Genomic DNA, 18977 nt, shown 5'->3' on the forward strand with positions numbered 1-18977 from the left:
CATGTTCCGATGTCGCAGCAAAGTGTGTGCTTGGTGGTGGAGGCTGACGTCTTGAGCGGAGGGGGGATTGTAGGGGAGAAGGTCTGTGACAACACAAGCCTTATAGGGGCTTTTGTGTGTGGAGATTGAAAAACAAACCCCTGAAGCTAAGCTGCACAACACAAATGGCATTGGTAGAGTCGAGAGTCGCCCTGTCAAGCGTCCTGCGCCTTCACACATGAACAGAAAGTGACAGAACATAGTGAGGAGAGAGAAAGAAAGAGAGAATGAAGAGCAAGAGAGGGAGAAGTCAAGCCAGGCTTAGCAGCTGTGCTAAGGGAGATCCCTTTCTTCCGAGGCCAGGGACCTGTCTATTGCAGAAAATCAGATTGCATTATGGGATAGGACGTCTGCCAGGTCCAATAGCTCTCATGAAGTGTAGACAAACCTGTGCTTTGATTTTGCCTTCTACTGACAGGCTGAGTCACATGCAGCCATCATCATGCCTTCTGCTTGCAATTGCCACACATTACCATGAAAGAAATATCTCTGATACCTGAATATTAGAAGAGGTGACATGGCTGATGATGGTTGTGCTGTGGTTAAGTCTGGATTAGAGTAGAGATCATCAGACTCTGTGGGTGTATGTGTTGGGCTGTCATGTTTAGGGAAAACATACTCACTCCCTGCTGCACTGAATGTTTATTTATGAGACCTGTCATATTGGCAGGCTGTTTATGGTAGAATCACTGATCCCGTGCAGGCGGGCGCAGAAATCCCAAGAGTGCAGATCTCATCGAGCGCTGAACCTCCCTCTCTATCACAGGCTGAGACATGAATGGCAGAAAGAGAAATGTGGCGACGAGAAAAGGATTTTGGGATACAAGATGGAGGCTGGTTTATAGAATTTGATATTTAATGAAATTAAAAGCAGATGTGTATCTGTTCTGGCAACTATAGTTTAGCAGGCCATTGTTTATGAGCACTTCAATGGCCCAGGAGACAAGATCGAAGTGGACACCAAGAAAAGGAGGGGTGTGTTCACGGAGCCTCTAGTTCTAGTCCTTTCATATGGTCATATGAAATCAGTGAATGATTTATCAGTTTAAATATTAATATGTAGCTTACTGGTGAAACTCTCATTCTTAAATACATATTCAGCTGAGTGAAGGGATGCATGTTTGTATTTTGGCTCTGGTTTGTTGACTGCTGCTACACCTGTGGGGGGAAAGCAAATTAATTTCTATATGCGATATGAAGAGAAATTAGATTTTGCTATATCAAGTCTTGTAGAAAGTTTAGCTAAAGTTTTTGAAGTAAATGAAGCAAAAATCCAGTTTAATCCAGAGTAAAGAAAGAAAAAAGAAAAAGCGTGAATATAAGCAATTTATTGGCAAAATTATAAAAGTCTCTGCATATTTTTAAATAAGTAAACAGTAAAAAAAAAAAAAAGATGTGCCTGAAAAAATGTCAGAAAATGACCATGGAATGCAGCATGCACTTAGACTATTTCAAGGTTTGCTAAATAATATGTAATTATTTTATCAACATTAGCGTCACATTCTTCCTGTTGGAACAGCTAAAATCACCAGTAATCATTAATATTTCTTGCAAAACAATTTTTTTCAAATTATAAAATCACTCTTATATTGTTTGCTGAATTGCTTGTTTTCACAGCAATATGTATTTTATTTTTAGCTTCTTTCATTCATTTCACTGGCTAAAAAAAAAAATCATTCCCCTGCCCCAATCCCCATAAAAATTAACATGCTAAACCAGCAGATGATGAATATGAATTTGACTGCCCTGTAATGGTGGGATTAAACAATGAGATGTTGTGATGATGTTTGAGATGATGTTTGTGAATCTCCTCATCAGGGTCCCATGTTAAATACGATTAATGCTAGATGAGGTGACCTGCCTCAAATCACCCCGCTCTGTGTCATAATGCATCCTCCACTCTGCGCCAGCCACATTACCGGAGGCAGCGCAGAATAATTAAGAGGACTCGTATATGGATCATGGAAAGTGATAACAAGCGGGCTTGTGTGATCTTTAATGTGCCCTAGACACTTATCCTCCCTGTATCTCTAATGGCTCATTACACTGTCCTCTTTTCGTCCCTCGTCTTTCTCCCTCAGTGCCTCGTTCCTGTACGTTTGGATTTTGTGCCTATGGAGAGCTACATGCCAAAAATTTGCCTTTTTTTTCTTCGTTTTTTGGTCCCTGTTCTCAACATTACAGCCGCTGAGAAGTGTCTTACTCTTTCTCTCTCTCTGCTGTCTCTTTCTCTCCCTCACTGTCTCCTCACTCTGTCCTTATTCAATCTGGAGGAATCTAATCACGCCCTCCATCCATAGTTCTGAATAATGGTCATTGTGATGGATGTGATGAGTTTTAATAAGACATGGCCATACTTTAAAATTCATAAAAAAAAACTGACCTTTTCCAATTCTGTTTGTAGGCCTATTCATTTCGATTAATCCTTAGGTTAAATGTCTAAATTAAGCTGGGGAAAAAATAGACGGGATGATGTTCTTTCATTCAGTGTTGTTTTTCTTTTTTCCCCCCTAATGCATATTTGAAGGCATGGTTTTGGTCTGGCTTTCATAACAGCCAATATGACTAATCTGTGATTTTCAAAGTTTAAGTACATCTCTGATCCTAAAATATTTGCTCAAGTTCATTTATGATGAACTCTTTGATCCAGATCTTTGGCACCAAACACCCTTTTATTTAGGCAGCTTTGGTGAACAGTCAGATTGAGATGTGATTTCATGCTCCATGTTTTTCTAAATGGAGATTACTCTCTATTTCAAACACCCCACTCAACTCCCTGTTCTGTGATTTTACAGTGACAGTGATTGTGCAAATGATCCTTTCTGCACTACAATGTGGATGAGCTCTGCTCTGGTGAGAAAAGAGCTCCTATCTGAGGGTGGTCCACTGCGAGACTGCGCTGTAATCTGACTCACCGCCTCAACTCGTTTGGGGCTCACAAGGTTAATTGATCACTGTGGGACTGGTGACGGGATGAGTGTGGGGTCAGCATCTGTATTGACTGGACAGACTGATTAACAAGCACTAAAATGCTCCTGGCCCCCGCTTTTAGAACGTTTGGTAAGTCGTCGTCAATTATCCCCCTGCCAGCCTCCATCAGGGGCAACTGGCAACCTTTGCTCCCTCTTCATTTTGTAGCTGGGCTGTGCAGAAACCGTGCTTTTGCGAAACGCACATGGGCGACTCTAACTGCTCCATATTGATTGCTCTTAGCAAGGGTTACGAACTGATTGAATCTAACAAACAAATAATATAATATTGAAGAAATTGTTACACTCTGCGTGACAGGTATATTGATTGTCTAAAAAAACTGAATCTTCTGATGTGCATTTAAATGTGCATACAACAAAACACTGATAACTATCAGAAATTGGCTCATTTATAAAAACCTGTTTTAAGGGATTAGATGCAAATCAACAAATACTTTTTTTTTCATCAGCAACCATATATTCCAATTAAATATATTAATTTACATATATATATATATATTCTTTTTTTGTTTTTTTGTTTTTTTTGTTGCTAGCAACATATTTTGCCAAAATGTGGGTGAATAAATTATCAGGAAATTTTAATTCTGGAGTGAACTAATCATTTAAGGTGTTTAAATTACCTTAAACTTTGTCAGTTTATTAATCGTAATCAAGATTATGCATGTAAACAATGTACTGTAGTAGTGCTGGTGGGGAGTAACATCGTGTTTCAGAGCAAAGCACACTGTGTGAGCCTACCCTTTAGCCTACCTAAAACATTCTTCATTAAAAATTATTCAGTTATTTGTAAAATATTTTGATAGTTGTGTTGTGTAGCTACTACTAACTAACTAGGGTACCTTGACTGTATCATGACTACTTTCATTTATCAGAAGCTATAGTATCTTGTCAAACTAGAGTTTCAACGTAGCTTTCCCAACACTGCTGTAGTATTAGTATCAAATACAGTAAAACAAAAAATGTGAATGATCTATTAGGATACTTTTTTTGAGATAAATTTTTTAATTAAAAAACTGCTCAGTTGTACAAAGATCTCATGCAACCATAGGCATGGCTTCTTTTCTTGCTTTGTTTCTCATCCTTCTAGTATCTCTCTTGTATTTTGATTTTATTTCAGTACATCGTTTTACTGTTCTGAACTTCTGAAGCACAACAGATAAAAGCAGAATTTTGTTGAAGTGGAGTTTTTCTGCAAGTTCCATTACTTGTTGCAGCTTTGTATTTTCAGACTTACATTTCAAAGGCCCCACACATGCCTGAGTGAATGAGTCACTGTATGATTCTGGATGAATAGAGAACTTTGTTTAAATATATTCAATGAAATCATTATAGTAGGATCATGAGTGAAGATGACAAGAAGATGAGGCAACTTGGGACCATAACAATCCATCAATAATTTCATTGTCAGCTAAAAACCATAGTCATCTTCACTAATAGCTAAATATTGTACTTTTGTAAAGTATGGTACAGAATGGTTAGAATGGTACAACTCACTTCCTGGTGTAAAAATTATTAGTTCAACCTATAGGGCTATTTTCATGTTCAGATCAACCCTGCTTCTTCAGCTATGTGAGTAAACTGTCAGTCAAGAATGCATTGGATTATCCAGGTAGTTCTGGTTTCTATGTGCAATACATGTTGTGAAATATTTAGATGTTGAGCTTCTTTTCATAATAACAGGGGAAAAGCATTTAATGTTGTGTAAGGTTAAGGTGTTTGACATTATTATCTCCCTACACAAGCAGTTTACAGGGCCCATTTAGGGGCTCCGAAGTGACTTCAGCTTGCTGCTGAGCAGATGACATGTGTTTCTATAGTAACTTTTGTGAGAGTAACCTCGTGAGTCTGCCTCCTATTCAGAATTTCATCAATTCTCGTACAAAAGGCATCAGAAGCAATTATCAGCTTTGCACGTATTCTCCGAATTCTGACCTGAACCCTTTACAACCTGTAATTTCGTTTAGTGTTACACGTAGCTGTTGGTCTATACACAGTATCAGAAGTGCATTTTAAGTGTAGGCATGGTGGAAGAGAACGGGCCTGCATGGGATTATGGCTAAAGCCAGGAATGAATGTATGAATGTTTTCTTTGATGGCCGTTGAGATATGATATTTCTCTGTGACGCACACCAGACACCTGAATGGCACCACCTCAGAGGAATCAGAGCACTAATTTCCTCTTGCTGTCAAACTCTATCCCCTAACTGATATTCACCATCACCTCTCTCATTTTTCTGTGCAGAGTACAGAGGCCAGGCTGCAATAGAGGATGATTGACAGAAGGCAAAGCTGAGACGGCTGTCAGTCAACATCTAGCCAGAGAGTCGATTCATCAGAGTGTCAGAATCCTTACTCTCTCTCCAACCCTGACTGATCATTTAGTCTTTTCTGCCTCCACTTCTCTTATCTCTGCTCGCACCCCCGACCCTGCCTGCCATCCTGCCCCTTCCCAGTGGACACAATAAAGACCAGAGGTGGAGATTGAAGCATCAGACTTGACGACCTTACAGTGACCAAAGGGAAGCTGGCATGCTGCCGCAGTTCTTCTGGCCTACGCTCAGCAAAAGTTGGATTATTTTCTAAACAAGACCTAGAGCTCCCTCTCCACCCCCCCTTTCTCTATCCCTCTTTCGCTCATGCGTTTTTGAGAGGAGGGAGCAGACGGATACTTTACATCACAGTAAATAGTCTATTAGAGGGGCGGCCCGAATAAAGGAAGCAGCCATGCATTTCCCGCTGCTCTTGACACTGCAGGCATTATGGCTGACTGTGTGTCAGGCCACGCAACACTATCCCACAACCTGGGGACACTATGACTTGTGCAAGTCACATGGCTACACGGACGAAGGCCCGACCTGGTATTACATGGCCTGTCAGCCCGAAGCCGCGGACATGACCAAGTACCTAAAAGTCACTCTTGACCCTCCCAACATCACCTGTGGAGACCCACCAGAGACCTACTGCACCCTGGTGAGTGAATGAATCATATGATTTCACCTACAGTGCATTTACTACTTGTTGTGGCTTCATCTAATTTTATTTCACTTATTTATGTGCTTCACATTTGAAATGCATGGTGCCAGATGCAGACTATAATGGAAGTTAAATAGTTTTGAGGATGTGGGGTGGATCTGTGAAATCTACCACCATTAGGAACTGAGATGCTCGAAAGTACCTGACTAAGTCATTAGAACTGCTAATAAGAAGTATTGCAACTGAAATCTCAGTTAACGTCAAATTTGTGTCAATGTAAGTGGTGTCCACTTCCTGTGCCGGGCCATTGACTGTTTCAATTATCTAGTTCAGCTTTGGTGGAAGCCTTCATTAGGTCTTTGTGAACAAAATGCTGTCTGTCATTAGCATTGAAATGAGAACAAGAAAAGAATAAGAGATAGGAGAGGAGAGAGACAGATGAAAGAGGCACTTCAAAAATCTGGCTTTCTTTGAGGAGGTGAGCTGTATGTCTTTTAATGGGCAGGACTAAGTGTTTAATTAGAAAAATGTAATTTATACATTTATACATGGTTGTTTGAAACTCACAGCTGGCCTGCACTATTAGAAATTAGTTAATTATTATCAGTTTTACTTGTGCTAGTGTGCACGTGTGTGTGTGTGTGTGTGTGTGTGTGTGTGTGTGTGTGTGTGTGTGTGTGTGTGTGTGTGTGTGTGTTTCAAGACTCTAAAGTTTTACTACAGGTTCAGAGAGAGTCAGCGAGAGGCCGTTTACAGTATTTAAGAGGTGAAAATAACGAGTGGAGTGGGACAGTCCAATGAGAGTCCGCTGAGTGACAGAGGACCTAATATCTGGCGTGCAGGGAATGAAAAGTGAATTATTCAGTATGTTTTGTCACTAATGTGTTTTATTCATAGGATACATTATTCAGAGCCATATCTGGGAGGCACTTTTGAAAATGCTGACTCCCTCTGATAGATTCCCAAGGTTAGAGCAAGGGCTGTTATCCATTTTGGAGGGTCACTGTCACAATATAGCTCCGGTCTTTGGTTTCCCAAGGGCCCAGAGTAAGAAAAAAAAAAATTGACACATAATTTCACCCTAGTACACCAGTCAGTTATTATTGCAATAACAGATGACTGACAAACAACTTGCACTGTGGTCATACCTGCCTTCATTTCTGGCTTCAGTATTACTCTATACTTATAACATGTCTGTGGTGTTTATAATAGAAATATAGTTCCTTGTTGCAACATACCTGATTTAACAGTTGAGTACAGTTATAGGCTATGTTTACATAAATTATTTATTGTAAAACTTCTCTTATTGCTAGGTTATCAGGCTGCCGTGTTGTCAAGCAACATACATTGTTATTGTCCAGCCTTGAAGCCCACTCGGTTTTCTGCCAGTGCATCGAGACCGATCAATTCCTGAGCTGTTAGCGATAAATTGGCAGCAGACATTACATAGATATACTGATTATGCCAATAACAGTTTTTATGATGTCTGTAATCATTCTTTTATTTCCGGCTATTGCCATTAGTGTTCTTTATACAAGAGCTCAATCCTCCGTAATTGATTTCTACTCAGGCTGGCCATGGGCTTCTCTCTCTCACTCTCTGAGGCTGTTGGGCTGATTAGACCCGTAACAGCCATCGCAGGCACACAGCAAACCCGCTGCGGGCTGGAGAGAACCGAGCGCTGGAGAGACCGATGCTTTACCCTGCAATCTGAAGTGCAGGAAGCTGGACAGATCCATTTGTGAAAAGCTTTTATACTGCCATGGGTGATGACCTTCTCTATGGCAAAAACTTTAACCTCTGTGGCCTAAACCACATTAACGCCTATCCAGGCGTTCTTTAAGCTGAAGTATGTGCTGTAGAGAGTGCTATTCGTCTCTAATTGTGTTGTGCCTTTGTTGTCCAAAGTTGGGAAATTAATGCCAAACATGCCACGTCAGTAGACCTCTACTTTTTCACCCTTTGTGCACTCACTAGTGGGGTGGTAGTTGGCCCCTCTTCTCTATTTACACCAGAAAACCTCGTACTGCTCACAAATCTCTATGTCTCATTCTCTGTCTCAACATCTGAAATTTTAAAGGAAATCTCTCTAGCGTTTCATAATAAATGCTTATCACTAGGGATGGCCCGATACCGATACTGGCATCGGGGATCGGGCCGATACTGTCCTAATATACTCGTACTCGTACTCATAAAAATTTGCCGATACCACGCACCGATACCACGTACATTTTGCAAAACGAAACTGGCCGCCGCGAGTGCTTTGTCGAGGTGAACTGAGGCATAGGAAAGTATAATGTCGGCGGTTTGGGCTCATTTCAAGATAAGGGATGATGACAACAGCAAGGCAGACTGTGAGTTATGTTCAGCTAAGGTGTCGAGAGGAGGGAAAGAAAGTACATCGTTTAACACCAGCAATCTAATTAAACATCTGAAGACGCATCATAGATCTGATGGCCGAGCGCGCGCGCGGGCGGTAATGCACGACTCTGTGTGTGCGGGTTACGGGAGAATAAAACGATTCGCGGGACTCCCGCAAACTAGAAATATCTATGAATAAAACATAAAAACTAAAAGATTTTTATTCATCTCTTGCAGAAAAGCAACAAGAACAACTACAACAAAATAGAAACGATTTACAGGACAGAGTTTCTATTCATAACATGGTTACAGCGTTGAGCGATGTAGCCAATCACAGACATATGTGTTGATTTCTGGAACGCAATGGCCAATCAGAAGCATTTAAGATAGACTCCCCTCACCGCTCAAAACGGACTTTTTTGTTCAGTGCTGAATTCTGTATGCTGGCAAATCCTCTAATTATAACAAACAAAGTGTGGATATTATGAAAGATTGATTGTGCAGTCAGCTTCATTGATAATAACAGAGATGTGTGAGATCGCGATGAACTGTCAGCTTTTAGGATTTATTAAGGGAGCGCACTTTGCGCGCATTCAGTCATGCCAGAGCCAGACCATGCACGCAGTAGCCTGCTTGCTTTTATGTTAAATTAACAGTGGTTTGTGTGTTAATACATTTATTATTTTACTCATTTTTATTTAATTTTTAAAACAAGCAGAGAAGAAAATAAAAACAGTCTTCTAACCTGTGTTCTAAAATAGTCGTCTTCTTTTCTGGGAGCCTATTACTTTTGCGGTAGAAATATCGGTATCGGTACTCGGTATCGGCAAGTACACAAATGTAAATACTCGTACTCGTATCGGTTTGAAAAAAAATGGTATCGGGCCATCCCTACTTATCACCTCAAGCTCTTGGTCCCTTAAGCATATAAAAAAATTGGCCCTTGTATTTAACCTCTGGAAATTCTCTCATATTACACTTCTGCTCATGTCTATGTGCTGGCTTCCAGTAATTGCTAGAATTTTTGGTCTGTGCCATCACTACCTTTAGACTTTAATCTAACGGCTCCAACCTGGTCATTGCTATCAGCCATTTCTGTCACCTTGCTTCTCAATTTCTCCATGTTCACACTCATTATGGTCTGATTTTTTCCCCCACACTTGCCCCTTGGTATTAGATTTGAACTCTCTAGCTTTCAGTTCAGCCAGTTTTAGTAAAAAACAGGCTCACATTTGTAAGATTGACCTCATGCATCACTAAAAGGATTATTGAAATGAAATTGTTTTTTATATGTACAGACTACATTTAGAAAAGATATCATTCAAATGGCTTGTTCATCAGTGAGGTGGCGTGACACTAATTCAGAGAGACGTCCTCACTAATGCAACAGCCGTAAAAGACCTTTCCTTTCATCATGTGATATTTTACATCCTAAAAAGAAGAACAGAATGACGAGAGGTGTTTCTAACAAGGAAAATCAAACAATTACACAGTTGCAGAAAGAAAACTAGATTGTGGTTTGAAAATCATAATGGATTTTATCTGAAGATTGTCCCATTGCAGCATTACTCAAGCTTTCATTATTCTATAAAGTGACACCACTTTATTTATGTTTTGATATATAATTCTGACCTTTTCCTGCATATTTCTGCATGATATTGCAGAGCTCAGGAAGTGATGGAAGACATTTTGGTTCATCAGCCTTCTCTCAGAGCGGTGCCATTCCTCAAGTGGCTTAGCATTGACATTTCAGTGAGATTTGAGTGTGCTGTCAGCTACAATATGCCTCCTCTCATATTTAAATGTGCATCTCGATGAAAGCCGAGGGGAAAAGGCTCCTGCCAATACAGTGTTGTCTCAGACAAATGGTGACATTCGACTTTAATCAAATAGTTTATTCATGCCGAATTCATGCTGAGAGATTGCACAAAACCAGCCACAAAGCAGCTTTTCAAAAGTGCTGACTTTCATGAATGGACTGAGGCTAATATTTGCATTTTAACACTATTGAAAAACTAATTACTTTTCAATAGAGCTGTTAAACATCTGAGGAGTTGTGCTGCATGATTGATATATTTATTTGTTTTCTTTTTAGCCAAGTCGTAGAAGTCAAAGGCTACTGTAGCAACAAACTGAAGTGGCTGCTCTGTATCAGAGCCTAACACTCTATATATTAACAAATCAGATGGAATTATCTATCTTGGTCAGGCTTTAGTACAACCCTCTAGAAAAAAAAAGAGAAAAAAAAAGAGAAAAAAAAAGAAGAAAAAGACTTAGAGCATGTCTGAGATTTTAAATTCTCAGAGATAATTCTTTGACCATTCATCTCTTCGAAAGTCTAGTGGAAACATATTTCATATTCTTGATTTTAGATTTTTGTTTTGGTTTAGGAGTTTGCTTTCTTTTTAGTGTTGGGCGATATGCTCCATAGTCATATCGTCCTATAGTCAGCCTGTGAGATCGTCGATACACAATTATAGTGGGTGGGTGGGAGGGTAGTTTATTTATTTGATCATTAATTTATTTACTAGTTTCTTTACTCATTTATTTAATTATTTACTTAATTTTATAATCATGGAAAATGACAATCTTTTTCTATTTTGCTAGTAAAGATGGAGTGTTTGTTAATAAATCAGGTTATTTCCTGGTAGTGAGGTAAAAACATAGCCTAATCATTTGTGTATCTGATTCTGGGTATTCCATTTATTATGTCTGTTGTGATGTTAAATAAAGCATTAAAAACCAAAGAGTATTCCAACATGTCAGCGGGAAATTTACGAGCACATAGCTATATCCTCTCATGCCTTACAGATTCAGCATCGACTGTACTTACGAGACTGTGCTATACTGCACGAGATGAGATTTTTTTTTAAGAATTATTTGGGTCAAGAAAGTTTTGCGATACATTTCCTCCTCCCCATAGCTACTGCAAAAAGCTTGCTCTGCGTGGATGTGCTTAAATACATAGTAAAGACTCTTTCCTGTCATATAGCCTATCACATATCATATGCACTCTTCAATAAGCCCATAGAACGAAGGTTAATGTGTTTACATGCCAGGAGAAATCGGGGTAAGGGGCAAAAATCTAGCTCAGTCGATCGGTTTATTCTTAAGACGTTTAAAACTTTACTCCGGTAAAGGAAAAAGGGTTAATGCATTTACAAGACCACAAACATTGTCGGCTTATTAAGCATTATAGGGTTAAGAACATACATGTAAACGCGCTCACTTATTCCCTGAAAGTAAAAGTAAAATAAAAAACTGTCCGAGCTTTTGTCATCTGTCGCTGCATTAACGCCACATTCTCTCAGAGACGACGAGCTGAATCTACCACAACATAAGCTGATAACTGTATATCAATCTTAATTCGCTGGCTTAATATTCCTCTTGTGGACCACATTAATGACAGCGAAAAAGTTAGGAGAATCAATATTTCTTGTTAAACAAGTTATTGTATTTTAAGTCGTGTTTGAAGCTGCTTTTGATTTTCACAGATGACTGATTTGCGCTGTGTTCAGACTTAAAGACTGTTATTAAGCCCATATAATTTTAGTGATATTGTTATTAATAATAATTTGTAATTGTATTGCTATTAGTGTCATTAAATGTTTTGTTAAAGATACAATATGTAAGTTTTTTCGCCACAAGAGGGCACAGTTTCCAACAATAACAAAGGCGTATGTGTATGACGCAGTGAACAGCTGAATGATGGGACTTGCTGTCAAGCTGATGGATATAATAATGTTTATGGATGAGTGCAAACCTTCATGTTTTTTAACATTACAGTGTTATGAAGCAGGTCGCGATTGCGAAAGAGACAGATATCGTCTATTTAGCAATCGCGACCTGCTTCATAACACTGTAAGTGATACTATCCGCGGGACTACACGCGAGTCCCGCGAATAGAAAGGAATAAGGACATTTAGAGCTGGATTACACACACAGGTCAGTTTATTAGACGAATTAAACTTGTGAGGTAATGCAGCGCTGCTTCACTTGGTCTAATGTAACACTATCACACTAAACTGCATTTAAATGTGTGTTGAAAGTTATAACGTTATTCTACGTGTTAGTTCGTTTGCTATACGAAGCAAGGTAAGCTAGATCAACATTAGAATAACATACTGACCATATTCTAACATTTCATCATGTTGAGCTAACGTTATAACATTGATTTGTTGTATGTAGTACATTTGCTCACCTGTCTAATAAAGCTGTCAAGTCGTGACTCGTGAAGCTCTGTCAAGTCCAAGTTAGTCGCGGACGTGGAGCTCTAGGCATCTCAAAAACGCCACGCTGATATTGATCCTCATTTTAGTTCTCCTTGTTTGTCCCAAAGTCTGCTTGCCATGGTCTATGTTTGAACGAAACAAGAACTGCGTGCCGCTAAACGTTACGCACTACCAGTTGTCCACGTCTGTCGCCATGGTTACGTCATGGCCATGGCAGTGCGAGCGGAAACCGAGGTTAAGGCGGATATTGCGTCATTGACAGGCGACATTTGTTGGCCGGGACGGCCACTTATTTAAAATTGGAATTTCTCTGAAATAAAAAATCTTTGGAGACTTTTGGGATATTGTAAGTACACAACTGCAGGAAATATATCACACTGTGCAAGTGATTTTTGGATATTTTATTACAAAATTATTACATATTGGACCTTTAATGTGCTATGGAAACAAAATAAAATGCTGGTGAACAATGATGCCATTTTCATCTTAAATAACAACAGTATAAGAAGAATGATGTCTCTTTTATAACAAGCACTCTTGACAATTTGTGAATAGATCACCTTGCAATTCAAATTTGTTTTGTAGTCAGTTTTAAAAACATTTTCATTGAGGAGTCCTCAATCCTCATACGTGCGTGTCGGTGTTGCAAGTGTGGTTATGTGGTGATGTTGTTATGAAATTAGGGAAGGCAAATTAATTGTAGGTGTAAATATTAAAATAATAAAAATACTAGTCTTATAATAATAATAATAGTAATAATAATTTAATACATCAATGGGAAAATGAGCCAGTTGTCATCTTGATATCATCAAAGGCATCAGCCACTGACGATATCTCTGACTATTGTCGATACACGTTATTGTCAATTGTCACAACCCTAGCACCTACACATGCAGTGTCCCATCTTAACTTTCTCTTGTAAAGATTGGAGGAAGTACAGGTAGCTTAAGTTAAAATGATTTTCATATAAACATTTGTCCTGACATCTACCCTTACAGAATGGCACAAAAAAGATAACTACCAAATGCTGCTCAATTTGAAAATTATAACCTTAATTTAACGCAAACATTTCTGAGTCACTGTCAAACTGTACATTAGAATATTGGAAAATAATTTTGTCTGGTCTGTAATTTGCTCTATGAATATGTCCCACTGGAGCTCTTAGTTTGCAGATAATGAGAGCACTGTCATTTGGCTTCTAGTTTTTATTTCTATGACACGGGGAATTTTCTTTAATGTATTCCATTTGACTTAGGGCTTCTTTTCTCTCTCTCTCTCTTAATGCAAGATGAGGCTAAATCCCTCTCCTGGTAATGGGGCTTTTGTTGGTTTCCACAGTTCATCACGCATGGAAAATTCTCAGCTCAAACCTTCTCTGAGGACGGCTTCTAAGAATAGGCAGAAATCTGTAGTAGCCTATCTGAAATGGGCCCTGGGATCCATTTACTTTTAATTGCTGTCTCTGCCTTTAGGCTACAGATCTTTCTCTCCCTCCCTTCCTCCCTCTCTTTTCTTTCTTTCTTTCTTTCTTTCTTTCTTTCTTTCTTTCTTTCTTTCTTTCTTTCTTTCTTTCTTTCTTTCTTTCTTTCTTTCTTTCTTTCTTTCTTTCTTTCTTTCTTTCTGTCTGTCTCATTCTCTGTGTTACTACTGTAACACCATCATGCTTGTGTTGGCTGAGCAGACATGGTGAGTGACTTTCACAATCTGTTTGGCATTCAAAAACGGAAAAGACTGTGAAACGTAAAATGATTCAATAAGCGGCAGAAAATAAACTACTATCCAAAAACATTAAACATAGACACATGCATCACACACTAACTGCTAAGACACCTATAATATTTTACCCACTTGAATGAATCATTCGGTGTGCTGTACGAGGACACGGATTGCTTTTGGCACTGCTGAATTAGATCCATGAAGGCCGGTATCATTCACTGTGTCAGTGTTGCACTGGGTCACAGGGATCCACTATTCCAGCCACATTAACTGTGTGTGTGTGTGTGTGTGTGGGTGTGTGTGTGTGTGTGTTTGTGAAGGGACAGAGAGATTAACAAAGAATGTGCGGTTTCTAGATGTCAAAGTCAAGCCATTTACTAATTGGAGACTGACAGAAACAGCTGAGGAAAGGAAGGACCTTATCGATAAAAACATTGATCTCCTTAAATGGGCAATGGACCACGAACAGCAACGTTTCTTGACCAAGCACACAATTCAAGGCGTCTCTCTCATTTTCAATCTTTTTCAGAATGGTCAGTGGAGGATGGATTAATAGGGTTATTCATTTTCATTGAGAGAGGAAAGAAAAGGAAAAAGCTGTCTTTTCAAGAGATAGCAGGCAATGAGAAAAGGGCTGAGGATGCTCTTTGCAGGCCTCGAGGGCTGGATCTCTCTTTCTGAGAGCCATGTGAAGACAGAAGGAAAGAGAGAGAGACTGGTTGTCTTCACTGGCCCCCAGACAGAGCTCCTCAACTGACTGACAGTTAAAAAATGCAATGATCTGTTATGTCTGTCCCAGGCAGTGCAGAGAAAATTCAAAATCAATGACAATGCAATCAGAATGAGAATCAAATGCTAAATATTTCCCTAGACATTTACTGCAGAATGCTATTTGCTTTTTTTGATGAATTGCTGATGTGCTTCTGAGCTTATTGCTAGTAGCCCACAGTCAGGTGTGACTACTGCTGCAGAAGAGCTCAAAATTGCATACAAATGTTTATGACACTTACTTAATTTCATTCACATTTAATGGATGGGTTCTGTCTGTAAGAAAAAACTTCCAGGAGAATGTTTCCGATTCTTTTTGATTTCTGATTGAATAAACTGTATTACTTGGTAAAATAATTATATTATATAAAATATTTTCTTAAATAATACGTTTAAAATATAAATGTTATTTTCTTTTATCCTTTTTAGTCCTGTTACTGTCAAAGAGCAGTCAGTTTCAGAAAAATCCCCCTTTCTTTGATTAAAGAGACAAAACCTTTAGATCTCATACACACTTTTTTGATATAATCAGTATTTACTGCACAAATGAAACTATCCCAGGACTAAATTAGGAGAGGCCCAAGAGCTTTCATTTAATTAGTGAGACCCCGATTAAAAAACAGGAGCAAATTACAGTTTCTTGGGAGGGCGAGGAGAAGAAGAGAAATGGACGTGCCACAGAACGGTTACAGAAGTGCTGTCTGTAGTGAGATTGTTAGCTCTTTATTGCTTCTCTCCAATCTGTAAATTGAGTCTGTTGGTGGATGGACTGCAGTGTCTGCAAGTCTGTGTCCCGCAGGCAGCAGCCAGCACATGTCTGGCATTTAAACTTCTCCCTTTTCACTCCCTTCTATTTGGACTGACATCTTTTCTGTCTTCAACCCCTCTCATCTTCCCTATCTACTCTTCTCTTTTCTAAAAACAAACAAACAAACAAACAAACAAACACATTCTACATATTTGAAGCATTTTACCCCCTGTACCAATATGGCTAACCTGTGTGTACTGGTGTTTATCAGGGTGGACCAAGATGCTGAATAGGTGCTGATATGTAAATATGGTCATATTGTTAATGTGCTTGTGGTTGTGACTAGGGGTGTGCGATATCACGATTTTTGATCGTCGACTATAAAAATGTCTCCACGATCTACTTTTGAAGAAATTAGGGGTGTGAACCTACTCTGGTTTCATGGTTCGATTCGATTACGATTATCATGTCATTGATTCAGATATCACGATGCATTGACGATGCACTGCATTCTCAATTTTAAATTTTACTTTACCCCCTGCATATTTTATTTGTTCGTGACATGATTTACTCACACAGCGTGTCTTCTCCAGGTCGTGCTTACCAGGTTGTTCATAAAAGCAGAAATGGGCCCAGATGTCAGCTTCTAAAGTAGTTGGAGCTAGAGAGACCTGCACCCACGGGACCCAACGCAACAGACTGCGGCTCAGGACTAGTTTTGATGGCCGAGTGCAGCAGATACGTCCATATTATACGTTTCAGCATCTATCCAAACGTACAAAAAAAAACGTTTTCTATCTTTTGAAAATAACGTATTAATACCTACGTATTAACAATGAGACCAGGCTGTTTATTCTGAAACAGTATAAACCAGTTAAATCAACAGCAATACTTGGGAAGAGACATGAACATGCTGGGTAACTCGGATCATAATGAAAACACATTGTTCATCAGTGTTTCAAAAGACCAAGTCATCACTTTAGTTGAGGGGCCACACACATGATGAAGTCATTAAAAGATTATGCTAGTGATGACTGTATTTGAATGTCAACAGAATTCGTGTGCTATTTGCTGTGATTGGCCAATTTTGGGGTCTGTCCATTTACCTGCAGGCTATGAAGAAGACATGAACATGCTTGGAAACTCATAATTCAGAAAACCAGTTTTCACTAGGGATGTCCCGATCCGATCCACAGCATCGGTATCGTGCTGATACTGGCCCAGAACGCTAGATCGGAGATCGGAGGGGAGAAAAAAATATGATCCAATACCTATCCAACAATGCTCGAATATTAGCAAATCCCTTGCTGCGACATCCAGTTAAGCGGCGCAGCCTGCAGATTGGGCGGTTTTGCAATCTATTTTGCGGGCAAAAATGAATTTGGGCGTGTGGATTAAAGATTGGGCTGGTTTCGGATCAGTTCGGTGGGTTTTTGTACCCGGAACACCTTCTTTCTGCAACCCTCTGTTCAGCAGGCGGTAGTCTCACTCACTCACTCACTCACTCACTCACTCACTCACTCACTCACTCACTCACTCACTCACTCACTCACACTCACATCTCTGATGACGTGCCCGGTGCCCCCTAAACTCATAACAGACTCTACCTTCGGTGTACTAAAAACACGGTTTTGCAATCCGTCTCCTCAGTTTATAAACCGTAGGCTGTAAACTGTAGACACAAGATTTTGACGCATATCCAAGCAAGTGTTTGAGCGGAGTGTGGAGCGTGCACTGGATGGCACGGAGGCGCGGGCGCAAACACTTGCGTTTTCCTTTCAACAGTGGAAACAATTAAAAAATATACTCTATAATTTCTGGTCATACAGAAAATAACAATACATTATTCGCAACTACTTTTATTTGTGTAAACTCACAATAACAAGAAACTGTTGTGCTTTTGTAAAATAAAATAAAACAATCAGGCGCGCTTATATGGTCTCCGTGAACTGGATTGCGTCTCAAAAATGAACTGAAACAAAATATAGCCTACCTATGTAGGCTAAAGCTGGAAATGTCCACTTTTAAACGAACAAATTCAAATCGAAAACAAACGTCTGATTAATCCATATGAATTTCTCTCTAAAGGCGCATCCGCTTTACAGCGAAGATGGAGATATGTTTCCAGCCGACACTGAAAGAGAAAACACTAGTTTATTAATAAACAATTGAAATGCATCGTTATTTTTTTCAGACACATTTATTATTATTAGCCTATAAATCACCTCTCTGTATGGTTCCAGAGACATGGCTCTTCTCATTCAGCACTGCAGGAAAAATGTCATTTCCGGGATTGGCCTTAGAAAAACAGTAAAATCGACATTTTTTCCATATTAATTTGTGAATATTTTAAAGGGGTGGTATAATGCCCTTTTCACAAGATGTAAAATAAATCTCTGATGTCCCCAGAGTGTGTATGTGATGTTTTAGCTCAAAATACCCCACAGATATTTTTATATAGCATGTTAAAGTTGTCACTTTTTGAGGGTTAGCAAAAACGCACCGTTTTGTGTCTGGCCCTTTAAATGCAAATGAGCTGCAGCTCCCGACACAGTGGGCGGAGATTCAAGAGTGTGTGTGTTAGCAGCTCCGATTACCTCACGCAGACACACTAAAATGTCAGAAACTGTTCTGCCTTTTATGTTTAAACCGGAGTCAGACAAAGATGGAGAGACTAAGAAGAAGTGACAACATGTAGAATGCAACAGGACATCTCTGAATGGTTAGTTGATGAATTTATGTTGCTGATGTGGATTTAACTATCTTCAATTAGCATATTCTGTCAGGATCATCTATAAATCGCTTGTATAGGAACAGTTGTGAGATGCACACAAAGTGACTTTCTATTGCATGTGAAAGACGGATGCTACAGTTTGAGCTGACTCACAAATGTACTTGACTACAACAGCTCTTCCTCTTCTTAACATGGACTGCGTGTTCCCGGGGGTGGGGTTTATGTAAATTTTAGGATTAGTGATGTCACTAACCCGGGAGGAAGCTCGTGTAGTTCCTACCAGCCGTTTGTTGTAGTCCTTAAAAAACAATTTCTTTAAGCAAATATCTTCCTTTACTCTGAACTTTGAGCGTTGTAACTTTGCAGATGTTGTTTATGCTCAAACAGCAACATCTTCCTCTATAATACTATTCGAA

General features: G+C 39.4%; 1 protein-coding gene across 10 annotated transcripts in view; it reads left to right on the plus strand.

The window, feature by feature from the left end:
- The window catches only part of ntng1a (netrin g1a), a 140228-nt gene that overhangs the window by 4022 nt on the left and 117229 nt on the right, over positions 1-18977 (plus strand). For all 10 annotated transcript variants that reach the window (XM_056249190.1, XM_056249198.1, XM_056249189.1 and 7 more), the window contains exon 2: positions 5272-5999. In XM_056249190.1, the coding sequence (XP_056105165.1) occupies positions 5754-5999 (246 nt within the window). In that variant the 5' untranslated portion in view covers positions 5272-5753. The remainder of the gene's footprint in view (positions 1-5271; positions 6000-18977) is intronic.

This window comes from Rhinichthys klamathensis, unplaced genomic scaffold (genome assembly GCF_029890125.1).
Source record: "Rhinichthys klamathensis goyatoka isolate OS25496 unplaced genomic scaffold, OSU_Roscu_1.1 h1tg000059l_1, whole genome shotgun sequence".
Classification (NCBI taxonomy): domain Eukaryota; kingdom Metazoa; phylum Chordata; class Actinopteri; order Cypriniformes; family Leuciscidae; genus Rhinichthys; species Rhinichthys klamathensis.